At 45.6% G+C, this 25931-nt stretch overlaps 1 protein-coding gene across 1 annotated transcript in view; it reads right to left on the bottom strand.

Moving 5' to 3' along the window:
- unc5a (unc-5 netrin receptor A) overlaps nucleotides 1-25931 on the bottom strand; it is a 137501-nt gene that overhangs the window by 14231 nt on the left and 97339 nt on the right. The window contains exons 6-12 of the mRNA XM_069669901.1: nucleotides 23061-23228; nucleotides 16446-16610; nucleotides 10076-10306; nucleotides 9032-9331; nucleotides 4799-4886; nucleotides 4163-4331; nucleotides 1812-2045 (exon numbers count right to left, since the gene is read on the bottom strand). Coding sequence (XP_069526002.1) covers nucleotides 1812-2045; nucleotides 4163-4331; nucleotides 4799-4886; nucleotides 9032-9331; nucleotides 10076-10306; nucleotides 16446-16610; nucleotides 23061-23228 — 1355 coding nt within the window. The remainder of the gene's footprint in view (nucleotides 1-1811; nucleotides 2046-4162; nucleotides 4332-4798; nucleotides 4887-9031; nucleotides 9332-10075; nucleotides 10307-16445; nucleotides 16611-23060; nucleotides 23229-25931) is intronic.

Genomic DNA, 25931 nt, shown 5'->3' with positions numbered 1-25931 from the left:
GCCTTAGCCGGCTGCAAATGCTGCCATCAAATTCACGTGTGCTGAAGGGTACTGTACATCAACACAAACATAAAAAATACTGCTCCCTACTCCGTCACACTGTGCCACCTACTGCTGCTCCTCCACGGTAACACACTACAATTACCCCTAATGGTAGCCATAGTGAAAGTCTAATCATAAATGGTGCATTTTAAAGATAGTGATTAGTGATTAGGCTGAAGCTCTCCAGGGAAGTTTAATCTCCACTCAAAGTGGTTAATGTACTTGCTAAATGAACTGCTCCCTCCATAATAGCACCAAGAGCAGTGTGAAGTCGAGATTACTAAACAGTGTGTGCCACGTTTTAAATCACTCACTAAAAACTACAAAACCCTGGAGACACCGTGGCTTACCACAGGACCAGGTTGTGTGAGAGACAGGGAGCTAATGCACTCAAGGGCGTCGAGGGAGCCGCAGAGTATGGCAGCACAAGTGCTGGAGTCAACAAGCTCAGATGTCCTTTTCCTGGCTAAGAGAGCGAGAGAATAGCAGAACAAGAGCTAGCCAGAGGGAGAGACAGCGAGTGAGAGAGTTTTTGTGCACCAGAAGCCTTCCTGCATCCAACACAGGACGCACAAGGTCATTCGAGCAGTCACACTGCAGCAAACACCACTGGGTCACCCGATTATCTGAATATATATAGAGCACCCTATCATTACAAGTGCTCTGATGGTAGGCAAACAGAAAGGGTTGATATCCATCTGGGGAGGAGAAAGCACTTTCTCTGCTGACTTTACCTCCTGTATACATTTATTTCTACATTAGGACGCTGTTGAATGTCAGCCAACAGTTTCCCTCAGCGCTCCTGCTATCGTGCAATAGCTGTCAGAAACTGAGAAAGATAGCAGCAGGGGCAGAACTGACCCACAAAAAGACAGATGTAAGCTAGTAGAGTTTTCAGTAATTCCCACCCCACAGCTACAGACTGTGCACAGTTCTCATCTCAGCTGCGGCTCCCTGAATGTGAGAGTGCTAATTTCAGCCCGAGGCCCCACCGCCTGCCATTGTTTATGTCCCACAGACGTCCATAGATTGCGCCGGCGGCGAACCTCTGCTCAAGGAGGTCAGCCATTACAGCAGGCAAAAGTGGACTCGAGTGGGAAGTGGCACTTGTGGCTGTGGGTGGTGTCAGACGAGTGGAGGAGGAACAGCTTGGAGAGAGAAAGAGAGGTGCGGGAGAGAAAGAGAGAGGGAGCACGGGGGTTGCTGGGAAAAGATTGGGGCAGGCTCTCCTTTTAATTTACTAATTAACCATGCAAATGAAATCTTAACAGGCTACTCAGAGGCAGTCCTCGGGGGAGGGAGGAAGGCATTAGTGCTTGATTATACTCTGTCCATGTGGAGAGGCGAAAAGAGAAGCGAAATATGCTGTAGAACAAAGCCATGGGAAACTTGTTGGCCCTCGGCAGCCGAGCAGAACCACTGACGGCATGGAAGGAATCAAACATCTCTGTAGGCATGCAAACAAAAACACTCGGTTTGTACTGCAAACCATGATTAACTTGGACATATGCATTGTTTCAATAGATCCACAAATCACACACTGTTGAGCCGCACATGGTGTAATCGGGCCTGCCATATTGTTCAATTTACCATAGCCACGCCTAACTCCTACATGTCTGCGCTGATATCTGCCAGCCTCCCAATGTGACAGACAATGCCATTACACATAATAGTCTACCTATCACTCAGCTGATGCGAATCCGCTCCATCCATCCAATCTCTGCCAAACAAACAGAATAACAGGCAGCGCTGCATTTGTCACAATTTACCTTGAAGACATCCTGCGTGTCATCCATGCAGTACACCCTGATGTTGTACTCCAGCGTGGAGCAGTACGCGTCGGAGAAGAGCACCAGCCTCAGGCGCTTGGCGGCGCCCATGTGCAGGGACTCTCCCACCAGGGCGAGGGTGCCCAGCTGCTCCGAGAACAGCCGACACGTCTCGGCCTCGAGCTGGCAGTAATAGGGCTCCGACACCAGCTCCTCCCCCATCAGCAGGACGTCCTGTAGGAGGCGGACGGGGAGAGGGAAAAAAAAGTGTGAACGGAAGGTCAAGCATCCAATTTATATAGGCGGGAGGGTAATGTGTTGGCCTGGGTACCTGATGTGTGTGTGTGTGTGTGTGTGCGTGTGTTTGTAAATGGGTTGTTGGAGAAGGAGTTTGGCGGAGAAGCAAGGCCCCAAACTTCATCCCTCCTGCAGGGCAACAAGCTAACATTTGAGCTAAAGGTCTTTCAGGTAATGTAACATGAATCTCTTGCAAACAGTTTAGATCAGAAAAAAGGAATACTTTGTTCTTGTTTCAGATTCCCTTTTCACCGCAGCACACTTACTCCGTACTGACATTTCCTCATACAAAGACACACATCCTATAGAACACCATCAATTCACTTAATAATGCATGAACGAGGTACTCAATTGACATGAAAGGAGACTCGAATAGATTCCTGGCAAGAATAGATGGTTCTGGTGAAAGAAAAGACCGCGGAGGTGCAGTAAGTATTGGATTATTGGGATTTCCAGAATTTCCTTAACCCCCTGTGATTCGTCCAGAAAGGTGAAAACAACTTGCATATTTATCTTCAGAGCAACACTGTTGCCTGGCGGCGAGGAGTGTTAAAAAGACACCAACAGGCTTTACATGAATTAATAGGCGCCTTAATTAGCAGAGGAGGACAAAAAGCACAGATTTAAACATGTGATTGTTCTTGCTTTGTTACAGAGCTGAAGTGCCGTGTCACAACAACTGCATCTCTAATAAAGATGACATATTGAGAAAACATCCCATCCCCGTCACAGTACGGGTTGGTTTTATGAGATAATTCCACCGCTCTCCGGGCTAATTTGATGGGGACAAATTGGACCCAAGGTGACAACATTTTCTCTAAAATCCCATCATGCCAGTTGACTGACTCTCCTCATTAGCCAATCAAGCTGAAGAGAGCTTTCTGCCTGCCAAATGGCCAGCGAGCTCCTCCAGGATCGATTCAACCAGACACCATCTACATCAATAGAATTAGTATTGACACAATTCATTTGCGATGCGACCACAATGGAGTCTCACTTTTTCATCATCTTAATATTTCTTAGAGGAGAAGTGGAGACGGAGGTGGCTCAATTACGCCGCTGAGCGCTCGCTTTACGTGCAATTCATTTCTCTTACTCCTCCTGCCTCCGCATGCTCGTTTTCACCATCTCTTTATGTCTTTCTCTCCTCTGCCATATTTCCAATCTCTGTCTCTTTCTTATGGTCCCTCTGCATCTGCATTACCTGCCTGTCCACTTTCCCTCTTCCCCTCCTTTCTTTCATTTTTCTCTCCGTGGTTGCTTCCCCTCTCATCCTCTCGTCCACCTGGCACTTTCTCCTTTTGGTGGCCACGCAGTCAGGCCGTTAGGCTATATTTGGTCCGGCCGATGATTAAAAGCGCTGGTCTAACCTCTGCCTCAGACAGGCCAATCCATCCCACAGACACCCCACCGCCGCCACACACGGGGAGGCTGAATAATTTATGCACAATATCGAACATGAAAGAAGACCTACTAACACTCCAAAGCCCACCAGCACCCTTTCCAATCTCTCTGGATTGGTGAGATGGGTATACTGCCTGAAACCGTGCTTGTTTGCGTAGGTGTGTGTGAGTATGTGTGTGTGTACATTCTTCCTCAATCTATCCTATTGGAGTCTGGCAGTTCTGGTTACTTTCAAATTTCATGGACAGAAAAAACGGGGAGGGAGCTGTGTAATTGGAGGCAGCGGTCAAAAATGGTCAAGGAGCACTCAGAAGAGTACTTTGAGGATCAGTAATTTGCTTAGAGAATTTCTGTTTTGAGACGCATGTTGCCTAGCAACTCTTGGGCTGGAGTGAGCGGCTGCTTCCAGGCTTTTGTTCCAGCCCGATGAGAAAACACCTGATGGTCAATATAATTTAAACCCTATGGAGTGGAGGAGTACTGGGCCAGAACTACCTCAGCTATACGGCACTGAGTGCTTTGCAGTCACAGCTGGTTGTACTTTTTCAAGAAAAGCTCTCAATGAATTCAGCAGGACTTTAAAAAAATCACTAGGCGCCAACTTTGTCTCTCTACGCAGGATTGGTGCTGGAGTTATAGTGCTGTCTCACCTCCCAAGCGCCCTCGTAGTTCTGCTTCTTGAGGCGGATGGCCCAGTTGTCGAGGCATGCGTCAGAGCAGTGGTCCATGCTCAGGATAACCGGCCGGCTCAGGACCACCCCAGGAGGACCACAACTCACCACGGGGCTGAGCAGGGTCTGGCAGCCAGCCAGAGGTAACCTACACCAGGGGAGAGTAAGAAAAGGAAATTAATCCAGATGAAGTGCTTCTGTGCTCTGAGTTAGTATTAAGAATTTAGTGGTCTCTTGTAAGCAGGATATGATACCGACAGCCCTGCAAATGATCCAGCAGCTGGAACAGAGAGTAATGAAAGCCTGCTGGACTCACTGACTAGCTGGACCAAGTTGTGATGGCTGAGTAATAGCATGACGCTATCGCAGCCTGCTGCAATGGTCGGCCCTCTGAGACTGAATGCAGCAAGCCAGATAAACAGCGTTATCCAAACAATTCATTTGAGTTAAATAGTGCACATCGAGGTAAAAGGCTACGTTATTTATTTACATCCCTCCTCCACAGCGCTGGCACTGACTCTTAAGCCTTTCCTAATGGAACAGTAGAGCATCAAAACAAACAGCCTAGTGGCATCCAGGGAAGACTGCCAGTTAGGCAGTGTTAAAGAGACCCACCTTAAATCTTCCTTCCTCTGAACAGTGAGATAAATCTCATAGATCTTTCCTCTGGGGATGGCCTCGGGAGGAATGAGCAGACTGATTCCTAATGCAAATAACAACAAAGACAGAGAAAAGAGGGGGGTAAGGAGGAGGGGGACAGGCTCATTTGTTCTCACTGAACAAGGCTTTTGTCGTCTCACAAAAGGAAGCCGGCCCACTCAACCAAACTGTACTGCTGCAAAAACAAAAAACAAATCTGTTGTGAAGGTCAGCGGTAGCCTCCGTCAGGTACAGTAGATGCAAATCTCTGCACTGGCAGGCGAGGCAGCTCCCGTCCCCACGGTCAACAATTAGCTGAGACAAAAGCGCACGTTGCAGCTCGGTTTAAATGTCCTCCGTCTGCCACAGAGTAGATAATTGAGACCATGAAACAGACTACTTCAGGAAAATTACACTTCCCCAGGAGAGAGAGGGAATGCACCTTGGAGAAGCTATTGAGGTAGTTTGAGTGTTGTGATTGTCATGCCAAATTCATCTGTTTAAAAATGTAGTACAGACACAGACTATGTGACACAATCTTAACTGTCTCTGGATTGTAAACTGGGTCTGTTCACCATATAAACATCTGTTTGAATAAGGCGAAGGTGTCTGAATGCTCTCTGCCTTGTCTGAATCTATAAACCATGTCTTCTATGTGCACGCTCTGAAATGCTGCTAAATGACAGGATATCTTCTCTGAGTGGATGCATGCAAGTGCTCCTTTTATTTCACCCTCTGTCCCAATGAGAGGCTGGGTGCCAATGTGTGGTATAGTCTACATGGCTTTGAGTTAATCCATGCATAAAATATCTGTAAGAGAGCGGAGGAGAGACGGAGAAAGGAGGAAAGAGAGTGATAGGGAGGAGAACACAGGGGAAAAAAAGCCCTTTCTCTGGGTGTACTGGCACTGTCGTCGGCTAATCTGAACAGCATACGACGAGCCAAGTGAAAACACGGTCTCCCAGTATAATTATATAAACTCTTACTTAGCTAATGTGAAGAGGGGGAACAAAATAGAGGACTAATGATAGTGGGCTCTTTATATTTCTCATCAGGCTAATCTTAAATGGACTTCCCCTGTTGCTCTGTGTACACACAAAGCGCACATCTGACACTTGTGGACATCGGCTGCAAATTCAAGCAGCTCTGTCATGAGCGAGGGGCCTAATTGGAATAATTTGTTCTGGGTTTAATTCCAGGAATCTTTCAGGGTACGATGTATTCAGTGCACACTCTTCTTTTTATAGTAAGCCATCTCATCACTGCACTATTTTAACTATTCATTCTGTGCAGAGGAAATGTAGGTTATGGAGAAAACATTTCACTCGGTTCTACATTTATGATGTGTGTAAAGATTTCATCCTGGATTTGTCACTTTTTAGGTTAACGAGTGAACCGTTCACACACAGTCACGCAGGTTAAACAAGCCCCTCATTTATTTTCTGCCTTTGTTCCTTATAAATGTTATAAACTTATTTATATAACAGAGAGAAACACAGCCTGTTTTGTATAAACACTTTTATGTGCGTTATCCTGCTAGAAACCTATTAGGAAGGATGCAGAATTTAAAGGCTGAATGGTCAGTTCACAAAAAGACAGTGAGGTTTATAGGACTCAGCTGTTACTGATAAATCCTCCTTGTTAACGTCCAGTCACAGGCACGGCGTCATTAAAGCAGGAGCAATAACGTTTCTGTAAATGTTCTTCTTTCATGTTAAAGCAACAACGGTGTTTGAAATGTGCACCACACAGAGAAAATCAGTAGTTCCCACCCTCTTTCTACATTTAGCAGCAGATGTTGTATTGTTTACACGGAACTTTTCTTGTTTGTTTGAAGTTTAGCAGCAAACACAACATCCTACGGGGGATTATTGAAATCTCACAGTCCTTGCAAAACACAGACTTAAAGCGCTGTGTCTACTGAAACAATACCCAAATAGAAAATTATTCTGCTTTTATAGCCAACTTTGGTGTAATAACAGTTTTTACTCATTATTTTCTTATTGTAGAGTTTGGCTGAATCTCATTTACAAATAAAGCAGGAAGCTGCAAACTGGTCAATACCTTAAAAAAGACTCTTGTTGTTTTGTTCCTGTTCACACCTCGTAGTTACTAATGGACCAAAAGCTGTGGACATGAAGATCGATGGACTGGAGGGTGACTCATCAATAGGACAGTTTTGGGGAATTTCATCTGGCTTTACATGAAGTATAATATTCCAATTAATAATCAGTTGAAAAGCCCAATCTGAATAAAAATGCTCCATATCAGAATAAAAAGGTCCAAACCAAGTGAAATCGGTTGCAGAGGGGTGGTTTAAACCTTTTCATGAACCGATTAAAGGAAAAATTGTACCATGTAAACCCTTTGACCCGATTACGTCCTGACTGTGTTCTTCTGTGCATGCTCTCCGTTGTGACGTAAATGTGTGGTGATGTACATTTTGCAAGAAGCCGCCATCCAAGTTAAACAGGACAACCTCACAGGGCATATGTTTAATATTATCGGACAGTTAGATAGACGGCTGATAAGATGACGGCTGATACATTGGTGTCACGATGTTGCTTGCTCAAAGGTGGTGATACACGTATCAACTTTTACATCAACATCAACAGACAACGTCAAATGCTCCAATCAAAGCCAAGATTTTGGGTCATGTGATCTCTCTGGCCTGAAACAGATGTCTGAACAATGGCAGCCATCCGAGCACAGTGGACCGAGGAGAAGGAACTTATACTGATAAAACATTACTCTGGAAAGTGAATGTATGGAGAACGTCTGTCAGGTGAAAACAATTCAATATAACACATCTGAGATGGTTTATTGCTGTGAAATTTGTCAGTGAGCAGATTTGTATCAGATTGTCTGAGCTAGCTTAAATTGCAGTCGTACTAGGGGTTGCTATGGTAACGCCATAGTTGTGACTGGAACGGAGGAGTGGAGCCTTGTTGCCCGCAGGCCTGTTGCCCTGTGTCTCATCTTGTTGATGTTTACGTTGTCTGTTGATGTTGATGTAAAAGTTGATTAGTGTATTGCCACGTTAACAGCAACGCGACAACAGCAACAGTTTTTTGGGGGTGCTGCCTGTTAAAAGAAAGTTTTTCTTTGCCACTGTTGCCAAATGTTGCCAAGCACTTGCTATGGGTGGATTCATGTTGGGTCCATCTCTCAATAATAACAAAAAAAGAGTATGTTCCAGACCTGCTCTTTTTGATAAGTGTCTTGAGATAACTTTGGTTATGATTTGGCGCTATACAAATAAAATTTGATTGATTTTCCCACTTTGTGTAATACTAATTTGTTTATTTCCCATATGGTGGTCTGGTCCTCCTCACAACTTCACGTCTCCACCTCTGTTCTGTGTTTACTCATTCAACAATAAAGAGACTAAAAGCCATAATCCAAGATAGATATATAGATCCTTCCTTTTTGTTGATTCAAACTCCAGGCAAGAAAGCAGGTCCTTACTTAGCTACAGTAAGAACCCACCTGTGATGAGGTTGTTTTAGTTCTTGTAGGTTTCCTGTTCACACAGAGTAATTACTAGTCGACCAACAGCTGTGGACATAAAGACCTATGGACGGGCAGGTAACTCATCAAAAGGACAGTTTCATGATGTAACAACATATGTTGTTGTAACAACAGCATATGTTGTTGTGGTTGGTCTCTTTGCAGGGGCAGACAGCTGTTCAACATGAGCCTGGTTCTGCTCGAGGTTTCTGCCTGTCAAAAATAAGTTTTCTTTCCCACTGCTGCCAAATGTTGCTAAGTACTGCTCATGATGTCTTTTTTCAACAGGATCAACAAGAAGAACTTTTTTACAAAGATCATGCTAATACATTTTTATGGGGGAGAGCTTTTGCTTGGGATATTTGTATTACTTATGTTTATTTATACTGTATTTAGTACAGTATAAAGTACTGTATTTTGGAGTACTACTATTATTTGTGTATTTCCCATATGTTATTATTATCATCAGGTACTGTCTGGTCCTCCTCACAACTTCACACTGTATATCTCCACCTCTGTTCTGTGTTTATGCACTCAACAATAAAGAGTAGAAAAATACATGTCTATATAAAGTCAGTAGTAACATGAAGTTTACCAAAACTAAAAGGCAACAATATACTCTATTTATTTGTTTCTCCAAATTTCAGACATGAAAGCACCCGCACATAGCTACAGTAAGAACCTAACCAAAGAACCCACCTGTGCTGGGGATGGTCAGCCTCCCTCCCAGGAAGTTGAAGGTCCCATAGGAGGTGTTGGCGACGTCGCGAGGCAGCGTTTTAAAGTAGCTCTGAGTGGACAGCCTGCTCACGAACTCAGAGGGGTCTGAGTTCAGCTTTCCGTTGTGCAGAGTGTGCGAGCCGTTGGGAAGCGGGTCCAGCAGAGGCCCGTTGGTCATTGAAAACTTCCCGGTGGCGTCGTGGCGAGCTCGTAGCGTGCCTTGGTAACTGGTGGTAGTAGTGGTTAGATCAGGCTGGATGGTGAGCAAATGGGAATTCTCTATTTAGATTATAAAACAGAAAAAAACAGACAAAGGCAAATGTGTGAGTCGCTGTGAGTGGCAGGCGGGCGGTTCGTACATCACTGAGACAGACCTCACACTCACAAAGCTGTCGCACCCCACACAGAAAGCTGAAACAAACAGGAAAAGACACATGGTGCGGAAAACAGAAGACTCACACGCACACACTCCTGACAATACACAAACACAAATTCCACCCAGAGCTAGTCTACTCCCCTCCCCTCTCGCTCTATCTCTGTCTGTCTCTTTAGCAACCACACAATCAATTCCAAACAGAACTCAGATACAGCTTAGCACCCAGAATTTATAAAGGCTTTTTTCACGGTGAATCACAGGCACTGCAACACGCTTCCCCATCTCCATCCAGCTCAGACAGTTGTATTTCTATTACTCGCTGGTAAACCTCAGAGGCTTCTCACAGGCAGTAAACAGAGTGGGTACATTTCCTGACAATGAGGTGGTGGCGAAACATAATGTGTCAGGCAGGCAAATAAACAGCTCGTGCACCTCGCGCACACACACACACACACACACACACACACACAACATAAAACATCTTGCTTTGACTACAAACCACTGTAAACACACTCACACCACCTCCACAGCCACAAACAAACAACAGGATCAGTGGGACATGTAGATGAGTGCTGCACGGTCACGGTGGGCAGACGGACAGACCGAAGGACGCACAGAGGAGGTTAAAACAAAGAACAGTGTCCTACTGCTGTGGGGGGGAGGCCTGCGTGGCCGCGGTGCCCACACACCTGGCTTGCTGGGCTTGATGCCCATGGGCTGGAAGCCAGTGGTGAGGATGGAGGAGTCGGCCACGTCGGCGTCCAGGCCCTCCTTCTTGCGCCGGTAGACCATGACGACGACGATGAGCAGCAGAGTCAGACACAGAGCCACCGCCACCATGCCGACGTAGAGCGCCACGTCCTCGGCTCCGCTCACGGCTGCAAAGGAGAGGAGGGCACAGAGCGAGAGAGAAGAAATGATTAATCACGTTTGAAAGGCTCCCTCAGGTGTTGAATGTCAATACCAACATGTGCTGCCGCAACATCTATTATCTTCAGTGTGAAGGTCTCACTTGAGCATCTGTTTTATAGCATGAAAGCAGCTACACATTCATAATGCTGCTTGACTGTTTGATGCAGAGTGAAGAGAGCCAACATTATTTCTTATTTGATAACCGTCTTGAAGTTTAAAAGGCAAAATCCTCGATGTCAGACCTCAAGACATTCAGAGAGAACCAGTTTCTGCAGGAGGTTTTCAGTGTTACCCGACTTCATTTCTGCACTGGATAAATATATCTTATGCTAGCATGTTTTCTCCCCCCTCCCGTCTTCTTCATTCTTTCCCCGAGCACACAACACCCCTGAGAGAGACGGGTGAAAAATGAAGGATTTGCTTATGAAATTCTAGCACCTCTTATTGAATGTCTCTCAAAAGCACAAGAGCTCCTTTCTCCCAAAAGTACAGTATGAAGATGACAGCTAAGCCTAGACAAACATCACTGTGTTCCTGCATTTGTGTGTATGTACTGTGTGTGTGTGTGTGTGTGTGTGTGTGTGTGTGTTTTGCAGGAGAATGGGATTTGCCACGGCTGTCTCCCTGGGCTGAGGGAATTTGGTGGCGGAGGTGGAGGATGCTCCTGGGGCCTTTGTGGAGGGCCATTGTCCCCGGGAGCCACGGGGGCGTAGCGCTGTCAGCTAAACACAGCCGAGGAGGGGACGCATTGAGCGGCGCCGCTTTGAGGGATGGAGAACAACGACAAAGGTTAAAGTGCTGCAGGCCGGCGTGTGTCGAGCTGACAACAAAAGGAGGAGGACGGAAGCAGGAAGAGGAGAGCACATGTGCAAGAATGAAGATGAGAATTAAAGGAGGACGGGAAAAAAGAGGGAGACAGTGTTTGCCGGTGACTGACGGCTTGTGAGATTCGCATTTCAGCAATAACACGTCCAAAATGTTTGTGTCAAAATCAACCTGATTAATATTAGATTTGACATATTTTGATATCTCCACACTGACAGAGTGGTTTCTATAACAAGAACTGAGATCATGAAACACAGATTTGACAAGTTTTAATTGGTGTGAGTAAATCTGAGACATGAGAATGACAAAATTAAATTACTAAAGTGCTAAAAGTGTAGTTTGAAATACAGAGAAAGTGATCAAAAACGACTCTCTCTCTGTGTCTCACTCTCATCTCCATTCATCCCTCTCCATCCGTTTGTCCTTGCCTTCTCCTTTTGCTTTGAAAATCCTTTGCTGTGGACAAAGACGCCTGACATACTCAAGTCTTTAAGAGAAATGCCAGAATCTATTTCATGGCTGATTATCTCAGTACAATCTGATACCTTAAGTAGCGGGATTATAGGCAGCCGGGCTCTATGGCAGCCTGTTGTAACGCGGGAGATCTCTTGACATGTAATCAATCGAGAACGACTGGCTGAAGATAAACACAAGATTGTGCATTTTGTTCTTCGATACCTATGGCGTTAAAAGTGCCCTCCTCCATCCTCCACCTCCCATTTTCTCTCTCCTCTGACTCCCTGTCGGTCTCCTCAGGGAAGGCATAGAGGTGCTTACCCGTAAGCAGCCCGGCTAAACCTTCCACCTTCCACAATGAGCTCCAGAAAAGGGGGAGAGACGATGGCTGAACCTCTCATTAAAGTTCCCAAATCCAATTGTCTTGGTGAGTCAAAGGCCAGAAGAGGCTGTGATATTTGGCCTTCTAGTGCTGCAGTCTACAGAGAGATGTGTACTCGGACTAAAGACAAAACAACAGCCGTCAGCAAGGAGACAGGCCAACTGGGTTCTGCTGATTGGATAAACACAGCCTTGGATTGGCGGGCTGCTGTTTACTTTCTAAGGGCAAACCAAAGGCACCCGGCTAACCTCTGATGCAAAGATCCAGTATCTCTACACTTCCTTTTCCCCTGCACACGCCATTCTTCCTCCCAGACAATAAAGTCAGTCGATCAGACATCTCCCTCTCTCTTTCTCGCTCTCTCCCTCTATTCTGTCTGTAATCTCTGGTGGCTTATCGCAGCATCGCTGAGTGAAGTTTTATCTGACCCACCAGGTGTCACAGCGGAGCGATCCCAACCCTCACTACAACCCCGACCGGGGACTGCTCTCGGCTCCTGCCGGCCCCTCACTCATTGATTTTCATGATGCCATCCAATAATTGAAAGGACATCCATCACACTTTAATTGACGTAACTAATCAGGTTTTATAATTGGATGGGCTTTACTTTAGTCCCCCTCTAGCGCGCCCTCTCTCTCTCCCTCTTTTTCAAAACACTAACTCCACTAATTTAGCGGTCTTCCTCTCTGCGGCCGTCACTCCATCGCTCATTTCCACTCGACGTAATTGCTGGCGAGGAACTTTTGATTCTCTTTGTGTGTGACCTCCCCCTTGATGATTGACAGCCGCCTGCGGATAATCTGTGGATATGATGAGCTGTTTTCAGAGTTGACCCTGGGCCAAGCTCTGTTTGTTCCCCTCTTTTGAAGCTTCAGTTCTGCTCCTCAGACTGGCTCCGGGGCTGGCCGGTTAGGGATCATTTTCTGTCTTAAGACGGGCCCAGTTTAGACTTATAATTCATCTCCTCTGAGGCGATGTACCTGACTCCTGCTGAAGTTTTGACTCCCGCTGCATTGGCAGTCGACACATTGTCTGCACCTGATAGTCCTCAACTCTTCCTACCTGCTCCTTTCTCTCCTGCATTGATAAATAAAAAGCTCTGCAGCATCCTGCGCCTCCTCCCGGGGCATTTATCAAGAGACCGGGGAATATATTTCATCCCATGGCCAATCCTAGTCACTCGCCCGAAGATGAATAACATTGGAGTTCTTAAGGTCAGGGAAATATGGCTACTAAAACTCTCAAAGTGAACGTGACCATTACTATCTCCACAATACAGTCGTCCCATCCCTCAGCAGGGCCCGCTGAAATATGGCCCAAAATAAATGCTCGGCCATTTCTCACGCAGCTTGTGACCCCGCTCTGACAAACACACCCATTGTGGAAACATCAGCCCACTAAAGAGGCCTCCCAATAACCAAACTGACTAAAGAGCAATTAATAGTTGGATGGTCTTTGCACAATCATTTGTAGCAGCCCCAAAACGGGATGCTGATGCAAATTAGGTTCATTACCTTCATTACACACATTAAGCTAAATAATTGTTTTTATGTTGTCCTAATTTCCTCTGCCGGAGAAGTTGAGCAGTGTTATTTTTCTCACCATCATTTTTTTGCCCTCTAACACCTGTCTGCCATTTTTGCTCTGGCACGCTGCCAGGATAATTTTTTATTTGCCTGCACAGATTTTGCGTAGCTTCATCTCGAGCTTCACTTGTGTTCTTTATGAAAATGATCCTGCCGGGGTCAGGTCTGTTTATTCGAGAGCTGTAACACGAAGCGCGCTGACGCACATTGATTCTCACATATAAAATACCTAACACAATAACCTCCTCCAACGTAGGCTGCTTCTGGCTTAATGAGGGAGATTAGGGATGCTTGTGAGGTCCTCAGACAGAGGACGTCTTTTGTGCCGGAGTAACTACAGCTCACTCTGCAGTTGTATTGTTCGATTACACTGGAGTAGAGAAGGGTGCCTTTTGTTTCAGGGGGAAGTTTTCCATCTCAGCTAATAGCCTGCAGACATGGTTGAAGTATGGGAGTTGCTGACAAGCCAAAACCATCTTGCTATTTTGCTTATTATAATACTTCACACAGCCGTTGTCTATGGAAACACATCTGCTGGGAACAGATTGGGACAGGCATTTCTTCTGAGGCCAGCGCTTCGCTCTGCACTGTCAGTGTAAATACTGAGCGACTCTCTGTTTCTGTGTGTGTGTGTGTGTGTGTGTGTGTGTGTGTGCGTGTGTGTGTAAGGGACAATGACTGCCATCTTTGTGTATATATCTTGCCTCTCTGGGGAGGAGCTGCTGACCTTTGATGATGGGCCGACTGAGCTCCCTGGTTCACTGCACCAGCCAAACTAGCCACCACACATGCACGCACACACATAAACAGACTCACACGTAGCGCTAACACATATACAGAAGCATTAACATACAGAATACCCCCCCACCCCCCTCTGATCTCCATGCATCGGTCTTTCTGATCACGTCAATCAGTGCATGATACATAATTCAGTATATTAATTCACTGGCCCATGTCTACTGAATCCCCACTGAAACTCAGTGTTTACCATGCAGATCAGCCACGCAGCGCACTATTTATAACAGTTTTCTTTCTGAGACGCCACCCTGAGACTCATCATTTCTGGATGAGAAGCTGCAATCTCTTTCTGCCTTTGATATCTGCAGGGAGGGACAGAGCTCGCCCATCATGTCCATCTGGTCAGCAGTGGACCCCGTGGTGCCACTTTCCACTCAGCTGCCGGCTCGGGCCCGCACAAGCTCTGCGGCCTCTAATCCTGACAGTACGCACAAGAACTATTAATGACTCACAGGGAGAGGGGACATCGTGCAGGCTTCTTCTTATATGAAAAATAAAATACTTGACTTTATGTAGACGTACAACAAATGTGTGTTTTCATGGCTGATCTGACCTGTGGCACTTTATCTTACAGTTCGTGTTTTAATCAGAAGAGAGATGGTTTCATTCTCAGCTCTGTTAATAGGTCAGAGAGCATCACAGCGCTGACGCAGGTGAAGAGATCGTATATTATTCTTAGCATTAAGTCACAGCGGTGTTTATTAGAACAGATCATTTTCAAAAGGTCACGCAGGTGGGGTCGAGCCACCGCAGACATTTCTACTGTTCCTGCAAGTGTCTTATAAAATGAGCAACTGCTTTTTCTAATGAACCTTTTCTTGGATGAACTCACAGGAAGTGGATTCCATTAGGAACGTGTTCATGTTATAAAAGAAAAAAGGGGAAGGACTTTGCTCTTCTTGCCAAAGTGGAAACTGTATGAAAAAACAAGCAATCTTGAATCCCATCGGCTATCGTCTGACAACGATATACAGCCTCTGGGGACAACGGTGAACATGCCGGGCCAGTCTGGTTTTAGCCAGCGGTTAGCAGACAGGACTTCTTTTCCTGGTGCTGCATTGTTTACAGAAAAATAAACAGTTTTTCTTGTGGTTTACTTTAATTAACCTTTGTCAAAATTTCAACCTCATGATGCAGATTAGTAAAAAGTAAAAACGAAGCTTTGTCAGGTCTGTCCTCAAGAGGAGAAGAAAACATATTTTAAAATGCTCGTTTGTTGAACGGAGGTCGGATCGATCATTTCTGATGCATTCAAGGAAGTCGGGAAATCTGAACACTGAACGGCTTTTGTGACACAGCGTCAAGGGAATTTATCTCAAGTTAAATTTTTGATCTAGAGCAGATTGTTAGCCGTTAGCATGCAGATGTCTGTTTATATAGATTAATAAGAAGCTAAATTGTTGTCAGATAGCCGCTGATGGGAGCCGGGATGTCATTACGCCTGATTTTGTTCTCCACACCGACTGTTTTTCCTGCATACACCGCAGCCTGCTGATACGTGATTGGTCAATACTACTCAGACTAAAAGCATAGTACAAACAGAAACTTGCCATCCCTAAAGTCCACGCCCCCGCCTAAAGATTCTAAATTTCTTTGTAGAATCTGTAAACAGAGATTACAAAGAGAAACATTAAAGGGAAAGCGCCCCCCCCTTCCTTTATACCTGCCTCAGTTCAGAGGCTAATTGATGCTAATCCTGTACATCTGTTCTCCATGCATTGCTTGTGATCCACTTGTTCTATTTGATGAAGGTTGCTAGAGTGAAGCGCCATGCTTTTATTTTTGAATTCGCTCTCCACTTTGGCCTTGAGTGTGTCATGCTCTCTTTTTAATAATCAGATCAGTGGTGTATATTCTGCCTCTCAAATGTTGTTTATTAATTTGTAGATGTTCATTTTCCTCATCGGCGCAGCTTTAACAGACAAATATAAACTAAACTGCCTTTAAGTGCTGCGGAAACTGGTTACAAACAACTCCTGCAACTGTATCTCGTCTATTTTTCCGCTGAGTTGAACAGTTGGGAGCATGTTTGCAGCATGTGGGCGGCGATGCACTCACTCTGTGGGCACTGCTCGCTGGTACAGTTGAGGCTCTGAAGGTCGAGCCCCTGGCAGTCTTTGCCCCCGGTGCCAGGTGAGGGCTGGGTGCACTCCCTGCTCCTCCACATCGAGCAGTCTGCGCCGCACGCCGACCACTTGCTCCACTCGCTCCAGCCACCGTCCACTGCAAAACAAACACAGTGATAAAATAAAAACACAGGTTAGCACGAACACACATCGCTGCAAAAAACCTCAATCTGATTCACTTCTTACATTTATATTTTAGTTCACAGGGAAAAGTATTGATCTAAAAACATGCTGAACATACCAATAAAACAAGCTTTAACTTGCTTTTACACACAGAGTGAAATGTTCAAACTGTACACGGTGGAGCTCAGATTCAACAGCGCTGTAAAAGCAGGGATGTATTTGCGTGTCAGGTGAAAACAACTGGTGGAGTATTCTGTGCAAATCCACGCGCTCTAAAATGGAAACGTGGTAGGGAAAGCACTATAAAGACATGCAAATCCACTTGCACACACTCAAATCCAGCAAATGCATGTGGAAACCAAAGCGTGTAAAAGTGCTGAGCAGAGCCATATTGTCTCTATTCTGCTTTCTTTGTTTATTTTCAACATGGAAATCAGATGCAACTAAGCTAAACCCCAGTGGTACGAGGGTGCTGTGGAAGGTGCGTTGGCCTCGTGGAGGCAGCTGTCAACAAACTGAATCCGTGCAGGGACGGGAATCTGACCCCGTGGGAGATCGTCCCCGTGGTCTCTTGTCAAACACAAATCTCTCTATTTAAAAGTTCTCCTAAAAAATGAAGAGGAAACAGATCAGTCCTGGTTTGATTTCTTTGTCAAACATGCTGTTACTATAGCAACATCAGCATCACCTGCAGTGTATTTCAATGCAAGACACAATCCAGGTGGTATTACTTTGAACAAAGCCGGGTGTATATTACACCTGCAGCTTATTTCTGTCTACCAAAACTTCAAACACGCCGTCAGCAGCTGAGCAAAATGAAACCAATGGAGAATGGGCCGGTAATGGTTCGGAGCCCCGCTGTAAGAAATATCAGCAGCTTTACCTCACGCGGAGAAGGAGGCCATTTTGTAAAGGTGGGGTGGTTGTGAGGGGGGAGGTGAGGGGCGGCGGCTGGGAGTGATATTGAGACTGACACAGCGCCAGGCCTGGGGAAGGTTAACATAGGGCTAATGGGAAAAAAGAGCAGTAATGAGCTCTCATGTGGGGAAAAACGCCACTGACTGGCGCTTTCTCTTTCCCAAATGTAAGGGTGAAGGGGAGCAGACAAGAAGCACCAGAGCAGCACGCACACACACACACACACACACACACACACACACACACACACAGGACAAGCACACCTCTATAACAGCAGTAACCCTCCTCCTGACTGACCTGAGGGCAAGGAAACCTTAGTGCTCATTAATCCCAGCAATAAATAGAGCGGGGGGCATGACCCAGAGAGAGCAGGTTTGACCCTCTGCAGGTCAGAGGCTTTGGTTAATAAAACATAAGTGAGATGTTACTCAGGATGGTATACCTATTATTGCATAACTGCACTGAGTGAAGGCTTTATTTGGTTTGAGAGGAAGTTCCCAATTCCCAGCTAAAAAGGCGCTGGGAGCGAATCAGGCCAGGGGCAAGTCTGCATGTTTGTCCCAGTGTGTCCTCGAGTATTTTTTGCATGTGTGTGTGTGTGTGATGGGTGGGATGCTGACACAGCTCCGGCCTCTTTGCAGTCAGATCCATTTGGCAGCGAGAGCAGAACCAATCAGATAATTGTCCTTGTTTGGCATTGAGTGGACCCATCCGTGGGCCAGTGGGCTGATTACCCGGGCTGGGAATGAGAATGATTGAATAGCAAATTACATCCTAATGAATATATTATGTCGCCCCTCAGTTTATCCACACCACTGTGAAATAAAGAGATGAGATCAACATCTGCCCCGATGAGGTGATGAAATTCTACTTCTCTCTCCCACCACAAAGCAAGACTAATGGCCATGCAAATAACATTTTCAAACGAGGAGATTGGAGGAGAGACGGGGTGCTGCTCGTGAGAATGTGGATGAGACGCGAGCACTGTGACCCGAGGCTGAGGGGAGTGAAAAAAAAAAAAGAGATGAAGATGCATAAACAGTTCTTGATGGGCTGTCTGACTCCGAACACACGTTGAGGCTTTTCACAGGAGCAGACAGAAAGGAAATGTTTGGACAGGATAGAGGAAGTGGAAGAATAGTAAGTGGTTACAATAAATGCAGGGAAGCAAGAAAATTGACACTTTCCTTGATTTTCTCTCTTATAAATTCGAGGCTGAAATCACAACCGAACCTCATCCTTTTACCTTTTCACAATCCACATAAGAAAATTGCTATCCTCAGCTCTATTTTTCCTATCAAATCCCCAGAAAGAGATTGTTAGCGCCCCTGCAAAAAGCACCAAAGCTGATTTTCAATCATGCAGCACCACAGGTTTTAGGTCAGGCAGGTCTCTGAGGATGGACAGTAATACAATAGCCCAGTGGCAAGCCCCCCATTTGGACATGTTGTCAAGGGGAGAAGCAAAAGGAACCCGAGCTTTCTTTACAGGTCGGTAGGAGGGCCTGTTTGAGGCTTTGCTGTTCAAAATGACAATGGCTGCTGACGGATACAGTCCCAGATCATCGGACACCTACGGTTTCTGTGTCCTTGAGGGTAACACAAGGAGGTAGACAAGTACCACTGAGAGCAGCAGGCCGCCCCTCTGCTCCCACCGTCCTGTCAGCACACATGTGTGCACAGTTACCAGTGTTTAAAGACGGAGACAAGCACACACCCATGGAGGCGGGCGATAGCTTAGACACAGAAGGAGGTGATGAAAGAGATTAGTCACCAAACCTTAGTCTGTATTTGTGCCACTTTTTATACAGTCCACAATCAGATTGTTGAACCTCCTCCTTTATGTCAACTGAACAACCAGAACAAACAAAGACAGACAGCATGACATATGAAGAAGAGAGCGAGCCAAAGCAAACGGCACAGAATGATTAAGAACACAATGATGCAAAGCTGTCACCAGATGGCCACCGCCTTTCTGCACCGAACTAATGTGTCTTTCTGTCACATTTATTAGCCACAGCCTTTATTTATTCTTCGGATAAAATATGAAGTCTCCAGAAGAATCTCTGATAATATCCAGAGACACATGAGTGCTCACTTCCAAAGCCGAATTAGACATTCGCCTGCAGTGCAGACAGTAGACATATGGGTGCTGACTTGCATGTGTACAGCGCATACATGCACAAACACGCTCGCAAGTACGCATGCACAAATACACCAGCCCCGAGTCTGTTTATTTTCCATCTAGTAGAATTCTCACGACTCCTCTGGCGAGCCTGAGGGATCAGTACAATATTTAAATTATTCACACCAGTTAGAAATCTCTCCAGGATGTTTACTCTTCCCTAACACGTCGGCAACAGTGCCATTTATTTGTGCGGGGCAGGTGTCACTGTGTTTGCTGGAAAACTAACTATTTGCTTTTGGCTCAAGTTGTGTGTCTTTGTTTGAAACGTTGCCGTGATCTGACATTTGGCCGTGACTGTTGGCTCTGACCACAAGTCCGCAGAGAGGCAATGAAAGTCAATGAAAGGGTGAGGGGTGGACTGCAGATTCATGCGGGATCCTTCAGCGGGATATGATGAGATGGAGACAAAGGGGAAGGACTGGGCAGAGAGAGGGAGGAGAAATGAAGATAAGCTCTTGCATGGTTTGGCTACAGGCTGTCTCAAGTGTTGATCTGCTCTGCTCTGAGCCTCAGGCTTTAGCCTCAGCCTCCTCCTCTTCCTCCTCCACAGCTCCCTGTGTCTCTCGCAGCATGGAGCCCATCTGATCTGCCACACAGGCCTCCGCCAACTCTCATTAAACACTTTAGAGACTTAGACAAAAATACAGATGAGCCTCTCAAGCTTCACACTTTCCGAGAGAGAGAAAGAGCGAGAGAGGTGGGAGCTTTTGAAACAAGAGCCATTGTGAGCAGACATGTGTGGAGTTTGGTTTCTGAGCAGGCCGTTGTCGACGGTGTCAGTTTGTGAAAGCCCATATGAAGTAAATATGAAGAAAATATGTGGCTGCAGCTCAGCGCAGCTCTGAAGGAATCGTACTTCTTTTGAAATGTGGAACAACACATGGCCGACGGCATTTCAACACCAAATATATAAAGCCAGGCAGAGACAAATTATAGCCTTTCCATGTTGTTGGGTCCAAATTTACATCGATTTGTTTCCAGTGAATTTCCCTTCAGTTGACAGAATTTCTCTCTCCCCGGAGGAGTTCAGCATATCAGTGAGGCCATCGATATGTTCAGGGAAACACAAACTGATTGCAACTGCAAATTACAAAAAATAATCAGCTGAAAAACTAAATATATTTGTGCGCTAACCCATTTCAAAGATCTAATGCTGGAATTTAAATGCACAAGAGAGCCAATAATCAACAAGAATCTTTGTCTGGATAATTAATGAACTCGTGAAACACGACCAGCATGAAATCATGCCAGTTTGAAAATGCAGCTGAAAAACAAAAGGCACTGTGGAGGAAAAAAATGCCTCTCAAGGCTGACTTTAAAAAATAAAGAACACTACTTCTGAATCCAAATGTCAGATGCGTCTAAATAAATAACATGATTTCTATCTGCAGCATTACGGCTCCCCTCGTAAGTCTTTCTTCTCGAGTCTCTTTCTCGTGAAATGGGCTGAAATCATCTCCTGAGCATCTCGTGGATTAGACCTGTGAAGGCCACGAGCACAGCGATAATTAAAGTTGTTATCAGGTATGTAAGGACGCTGTCTCTGCAAGGCTGGTCTCATCTGTCCTCTCCTGCTCTTATATGATTGCATTGTTTCTTTTATTCAGGCTGATGATTCATACATGTGCTAATCATGTATTGGATGAACAACAGTGAGGATTCAGCCGCATCAGGGCGTTGTCTTTGCTGGGCTGTGTGTGCGCTGCGTGACAAATGACGGGAGCAGACAGTTCATCTTGGGGGACGTCTGTGAGTACACAACAGAGCCGCTGTGCCACTTGTGATTGGAAACAACAGCCCATCATCCCCCTGGCTCTGGCGTGGTGAACTTCGGCCTTGAGGGGAGCCCTCTCCGGGGTCCGACAGCTGGGGCTGTCTGCGCCACTGATGCTCTGTCTGAGACAGGTAACGAGTGAGAGAAGGAGGAAGATACTCCTCTCTGTCGCCAAACATCCGGACTGATGGAGGTGAGAGCGGGGTCACGTCGCTGTAGCTTCTCTCATCAAGAGATAAAAAATAAGGACGTCTTTCTTCTCACAAAGTCACTGCAAACTGTGTTCACAGGGCACAATGCAATCTCTATCACAGCACCCAAAGAGGGGAAATTACACTTTCTCCTTGTGGTTTGGTGCAACAATAGCAGCTTGGACTGACATTAATCTTTTTAAGCTCATGGAGGTCAGTTCCTGCTTTGCTATGGGGGAATGTCAAGCATCCCTGGACACCTCTAATTCCATTACTCATTTGCTCCGCCGCTAATAATTCAAAATCCGTCCAGATAGCGTCCTCCTGGAGCTTCATGCATTTCTGTGTTTCCTTTGTCTTCCTCCTACTGCTGTATTCCGGCGGGCCATGTTACTTACACTCAAGCTTGACATCTAGTGATGTCTTTACATGAGGAAAGTGTAACGCAACACCCTGATTCACTGAGGAAGATAACCTCTGTTTAAGGCTCGGAGAAGCTGCCACTGCCAGAGGTGTTGGATTTCCCTCTCTGCTATTTACCGAGCGTGGGAGATTTCTCCTGCGGTCAGCGCGGCTGCACAGCCCCGGCTGTATGTGCATACACTGATCTGCTGGCAGCCAAACAGGCAGCTCTCGTACACACTCAGGCTGTCTCTACTTCTTTCTCAGTTTCCCTCCTCTCTGCCTCGCTTTGTTCTTTACACTGTATCTGATTCCTGCTCTCTCTTCCTCGCTATCGCTGCTCTGTCAGGGGGCTAATGTGGGACTGCAAATGAAGCAGCTTGACTTCCATCTCAGGCTACCGGAGATCGATATGTGTTGCTCAGTATCAGGCAGGACACTCTCTGCCTCTGTGACGCTCTCACAAGAGAGGAAGAGCAGGCAATTGAAACGCCCTTAACTCCTCGCACGTAAACATTGCACACAGGCCGCCATTATTCAGCTTTTTACGGCACATATTTACTACAAAGCTTGAGCAGCAAACAATAACAGATGTACTAGCTGGTCTGACACGCTGCCATGGCTGGAAACATGTCTCTTAACAGAGACCGGTCTGTGAAATAAAAGCAGAGTCTGCGAACAGCACAGGAGATAAAGAGATATGTGAACAAAGAGCGGTAATAATGCATCACTTTCAGGACGAGGCCTCACTGTAAACACTGATGGGCTCTGTCATTGCTGTGTAAGCGCTCTAATTGCAGGAAACAACAGAAGCAGTGACAACTAAAGAAGACCTGGGTGCTGGTACAGCCAAAATAAAGATGAATTGATGACTTCTAGATGCAAAAAAATGCAAAAAGGAAGCCACAGGAAGCCAAGCGCCACAGGACAAACAGGGTTGCCTGGGAGTTACCTGGACAGGTGGCCACGCAGGCACTTTTCTGGACGTTCTGCCCCTCACACGACGTGCCTCCATTCAGTGGCGTCGGGTTGGTGCAGCTCCGACTCCTCTTCTGCCAGCCACGCCCACACACAGCACTGCAGGACGACCAGGTGGTCCACGTGGACCAGCCGCCGTTGACTGTCAGACCAGCGGTGGGGAAGGGGGGAGGATGGAGGGAGGGAGGGAAGGGGGATGGTTGGAGCGAAGGAGGGAGGGGTGAATGGATGAAGGGACAGAGCAGCCAGGATTACCCGACATGCACTAAGGACAAGAGGCGTGTTGCGCTAGAATAATCGTGACTGCTGCTACGCTCTGTGGTTCAGCCCTGCGAGGTGAACTAATGGAGGAGCGAGAGCAGAGGAGGGCTGTTTCCTGTGTCCGAGTCGGAATTACAGCCAACTGCAGTGGAAATACAAAATGGCTTCAACAGGGAGCAGAAAAAAAACATGACAGCTTGCCATCTTTGACCTTATCACTGAGGGAGACACTGTTGCAGCTAAATAACTAGTGGACATTTAAAACATCCTTCTAATTTCACCAAGATAATGCGAGACATTACAAAACAGACATTATAGAGTCAGAATAACATAACTATAAAGAAATGTAAAAAGTTTATGGTCATATATGTTTTTTAAAACAACGCCTGCTGCATGTAAATCCCAATACTCCCCTGAAAATTAATAACACTGCCTGTTCCAGTAATTCAGATTATGCTCCCACACATACACTGCTTACTTCACACCTTTACATGTCATTCTTTAAACTCAAGTATTCTTAGATTGTAGAGAACAGCACTGTGTAATTATTTCCTTTCTTATATGTGGAACTGAAAGTTCAAGCAGCTCAAAAACTCTGAATTCCTATTATTGCAGCCACTTACTGAACCCTGTGCACATTCTCATGTAAGTGTTGCCGCACTGCTCGATCCCAGCGGCTGATTACATCAAGTCATACAGGTTGGTTTCTAATCAGCTCCTTCCTGTATCTGCTGTGTTTATTTCAGCCTACAAGATAGCGAGATTCCTGATTTATTGACTTGAACAGCGCTGTCGTTCCTTCTCTGTACATACTCCCACCCTAATTTCCCCCTAACTCTCTCCTGTGCTTGTCGTGGCTGAATCATTTCCTTGCCCCCTCCATGCGATTGATTGCCCGCCACGGCGAGGTAAATTGCCAGGCAACTCGGCCTCTGATTACCTCTTAGCACAGAGTGCAGTCACACCAGCCAGGCCTTGTTAAAATGCATCTCTGGCCCCCTGTTGAACCCCCTTTGAAAAGTAGCGATTATTATGACTTGCTACAACTAGCGAGATCAGCTAGCTTGGCGGACTGTGCTGCTGTGAGGAAATTGCATTTTTCCTTTCTTACATACATTTACCATGAAGGAGGGCAGTAAAAGGTCTTTATTAAAAAGGCCACTTCTATTGTGATTAAACCTCAATAAATACAGAAATGGTAATACATTTGTCATCTTGTCAAGCACATCGAGTGATGAGAAGAAATAAAATTACACATGCAAGCTCCCCAGCAATTTGTTCACAATTTCTCGTCAGGTCCAAGAGTGAAAACTATTGTTTGACAATACAAGAAAGGCAAACAATAAGAGAGTGAACGTTCGTGCCTCCACAGTCATTTCAACTGTGGATTTCTTTATCTGCAGAGCAAGTCTTTCAACAACAAGCTAATCAATTTTAATCAACAGCGAGAATAATTGTGCTTTTCTATTTTATGCTGGAGGCTTGGAGGAGTGTATGGTAATGTGGGTCTTGGCTGCATGCTCAGAACGAACACGTTTCAGTGGAAAATGTTCACCAAGAAAGTGCACATGCTCAGACTTTCAAACACATCAACAGTCACACAGCACTATCTATAAGTTAAACCTCCTGTAGGAGCTGGTAACACATTATTACAACATTTGCTTTAAAGTAATAATCTCGAAGATTTTCAAGTAAGTAAATGTCTGTTAAGTCACTATCTATCGCCGATCTAAAGCCTGTGGCCCACTGATGAAAGCCTCTGCATTTGCAGTATTACAGACTGGCTGTCTGTGGCGACTTTCGCTGAAAAAAATCACAAGCTGCGCCCAGTTAGTGACATGTTTTCCATCACCCAGCAGTGGTTGGTCTGCCAGGCAGGGTAGGCGGAGCTAAACGGCTGCTTTTCCGGTCTCTGCAAGTGTTGTCAGTAAACAGTAATCTATTACGGCTGAACAAACAAAGAAAAGATCGATGACTACAGATACAACTTCAAAAATAAGTGAAAATCCAAAGAAAAGGAAACAAATTTGACACTCAGATGAAGGCAAACAGTCTAAAAGCGACCGTCAGTGAGGAAAATCAAGAGTTACAACCGGAGCCAACTGTAGACGTCACACATGCAACACTGCCTGGATATCTGGGAAGTGTGCTACCTTTTATCACCATAGGTGGCGCCAAAGAGAACGATACTGAGATCTTCGAGGTTACCACTTTAAGGAAGTTGATTGAAGGTCGTATCTCTTCCACTTTTATTATTTCATTGACATTTGTCAACCAGATTATGTGAACACACTGTTCTGTTGAATCCAAAGTAAAACAGTGACCCTCACTATGCTCATGTTTCTAATAATCTAAACCCATCATACACCTTAAATCCACTGAGAGTCCACTGAGTGTTTGTTTGCTGAAAATACAGTTAAGAGGAAATTAATTCAAGTAGCTAAAACCTGAATATGAGACCTGCAGAAGAAATTAAATTATTATTACATAACTGCCAGTGATTTCACAGGGGAAGTGCATTGTTTTTCATGTGTTTCAGATTCACCATCTAAATAACCTGTTCTGACTGTTCTTTTAGATGTAG

This window comes from Semicossyphus pulcher, unplaced genomic scaffold, assembly GCF_022749685.1.
Source record: "Semicossyphus pulcher isolate SPU_LCO1_2020_fin unplaced genomic scaffold, fSemPul1.0.p SCAF_2, whole genome shotgun sequence".
In the NCBI taxonomy this organism is placed as follows: Eukaryota; Metazoa; Chordata; class Actinopteri; order Labriformes; family Labridae; genus Semicossyphus; species Semicossyphus pulcher.
The sequence above is the reverse complement of the archived record's forward strand: the minus strand, read 5'-3'. Positions and strand labels throughout refer to the sequence as shown.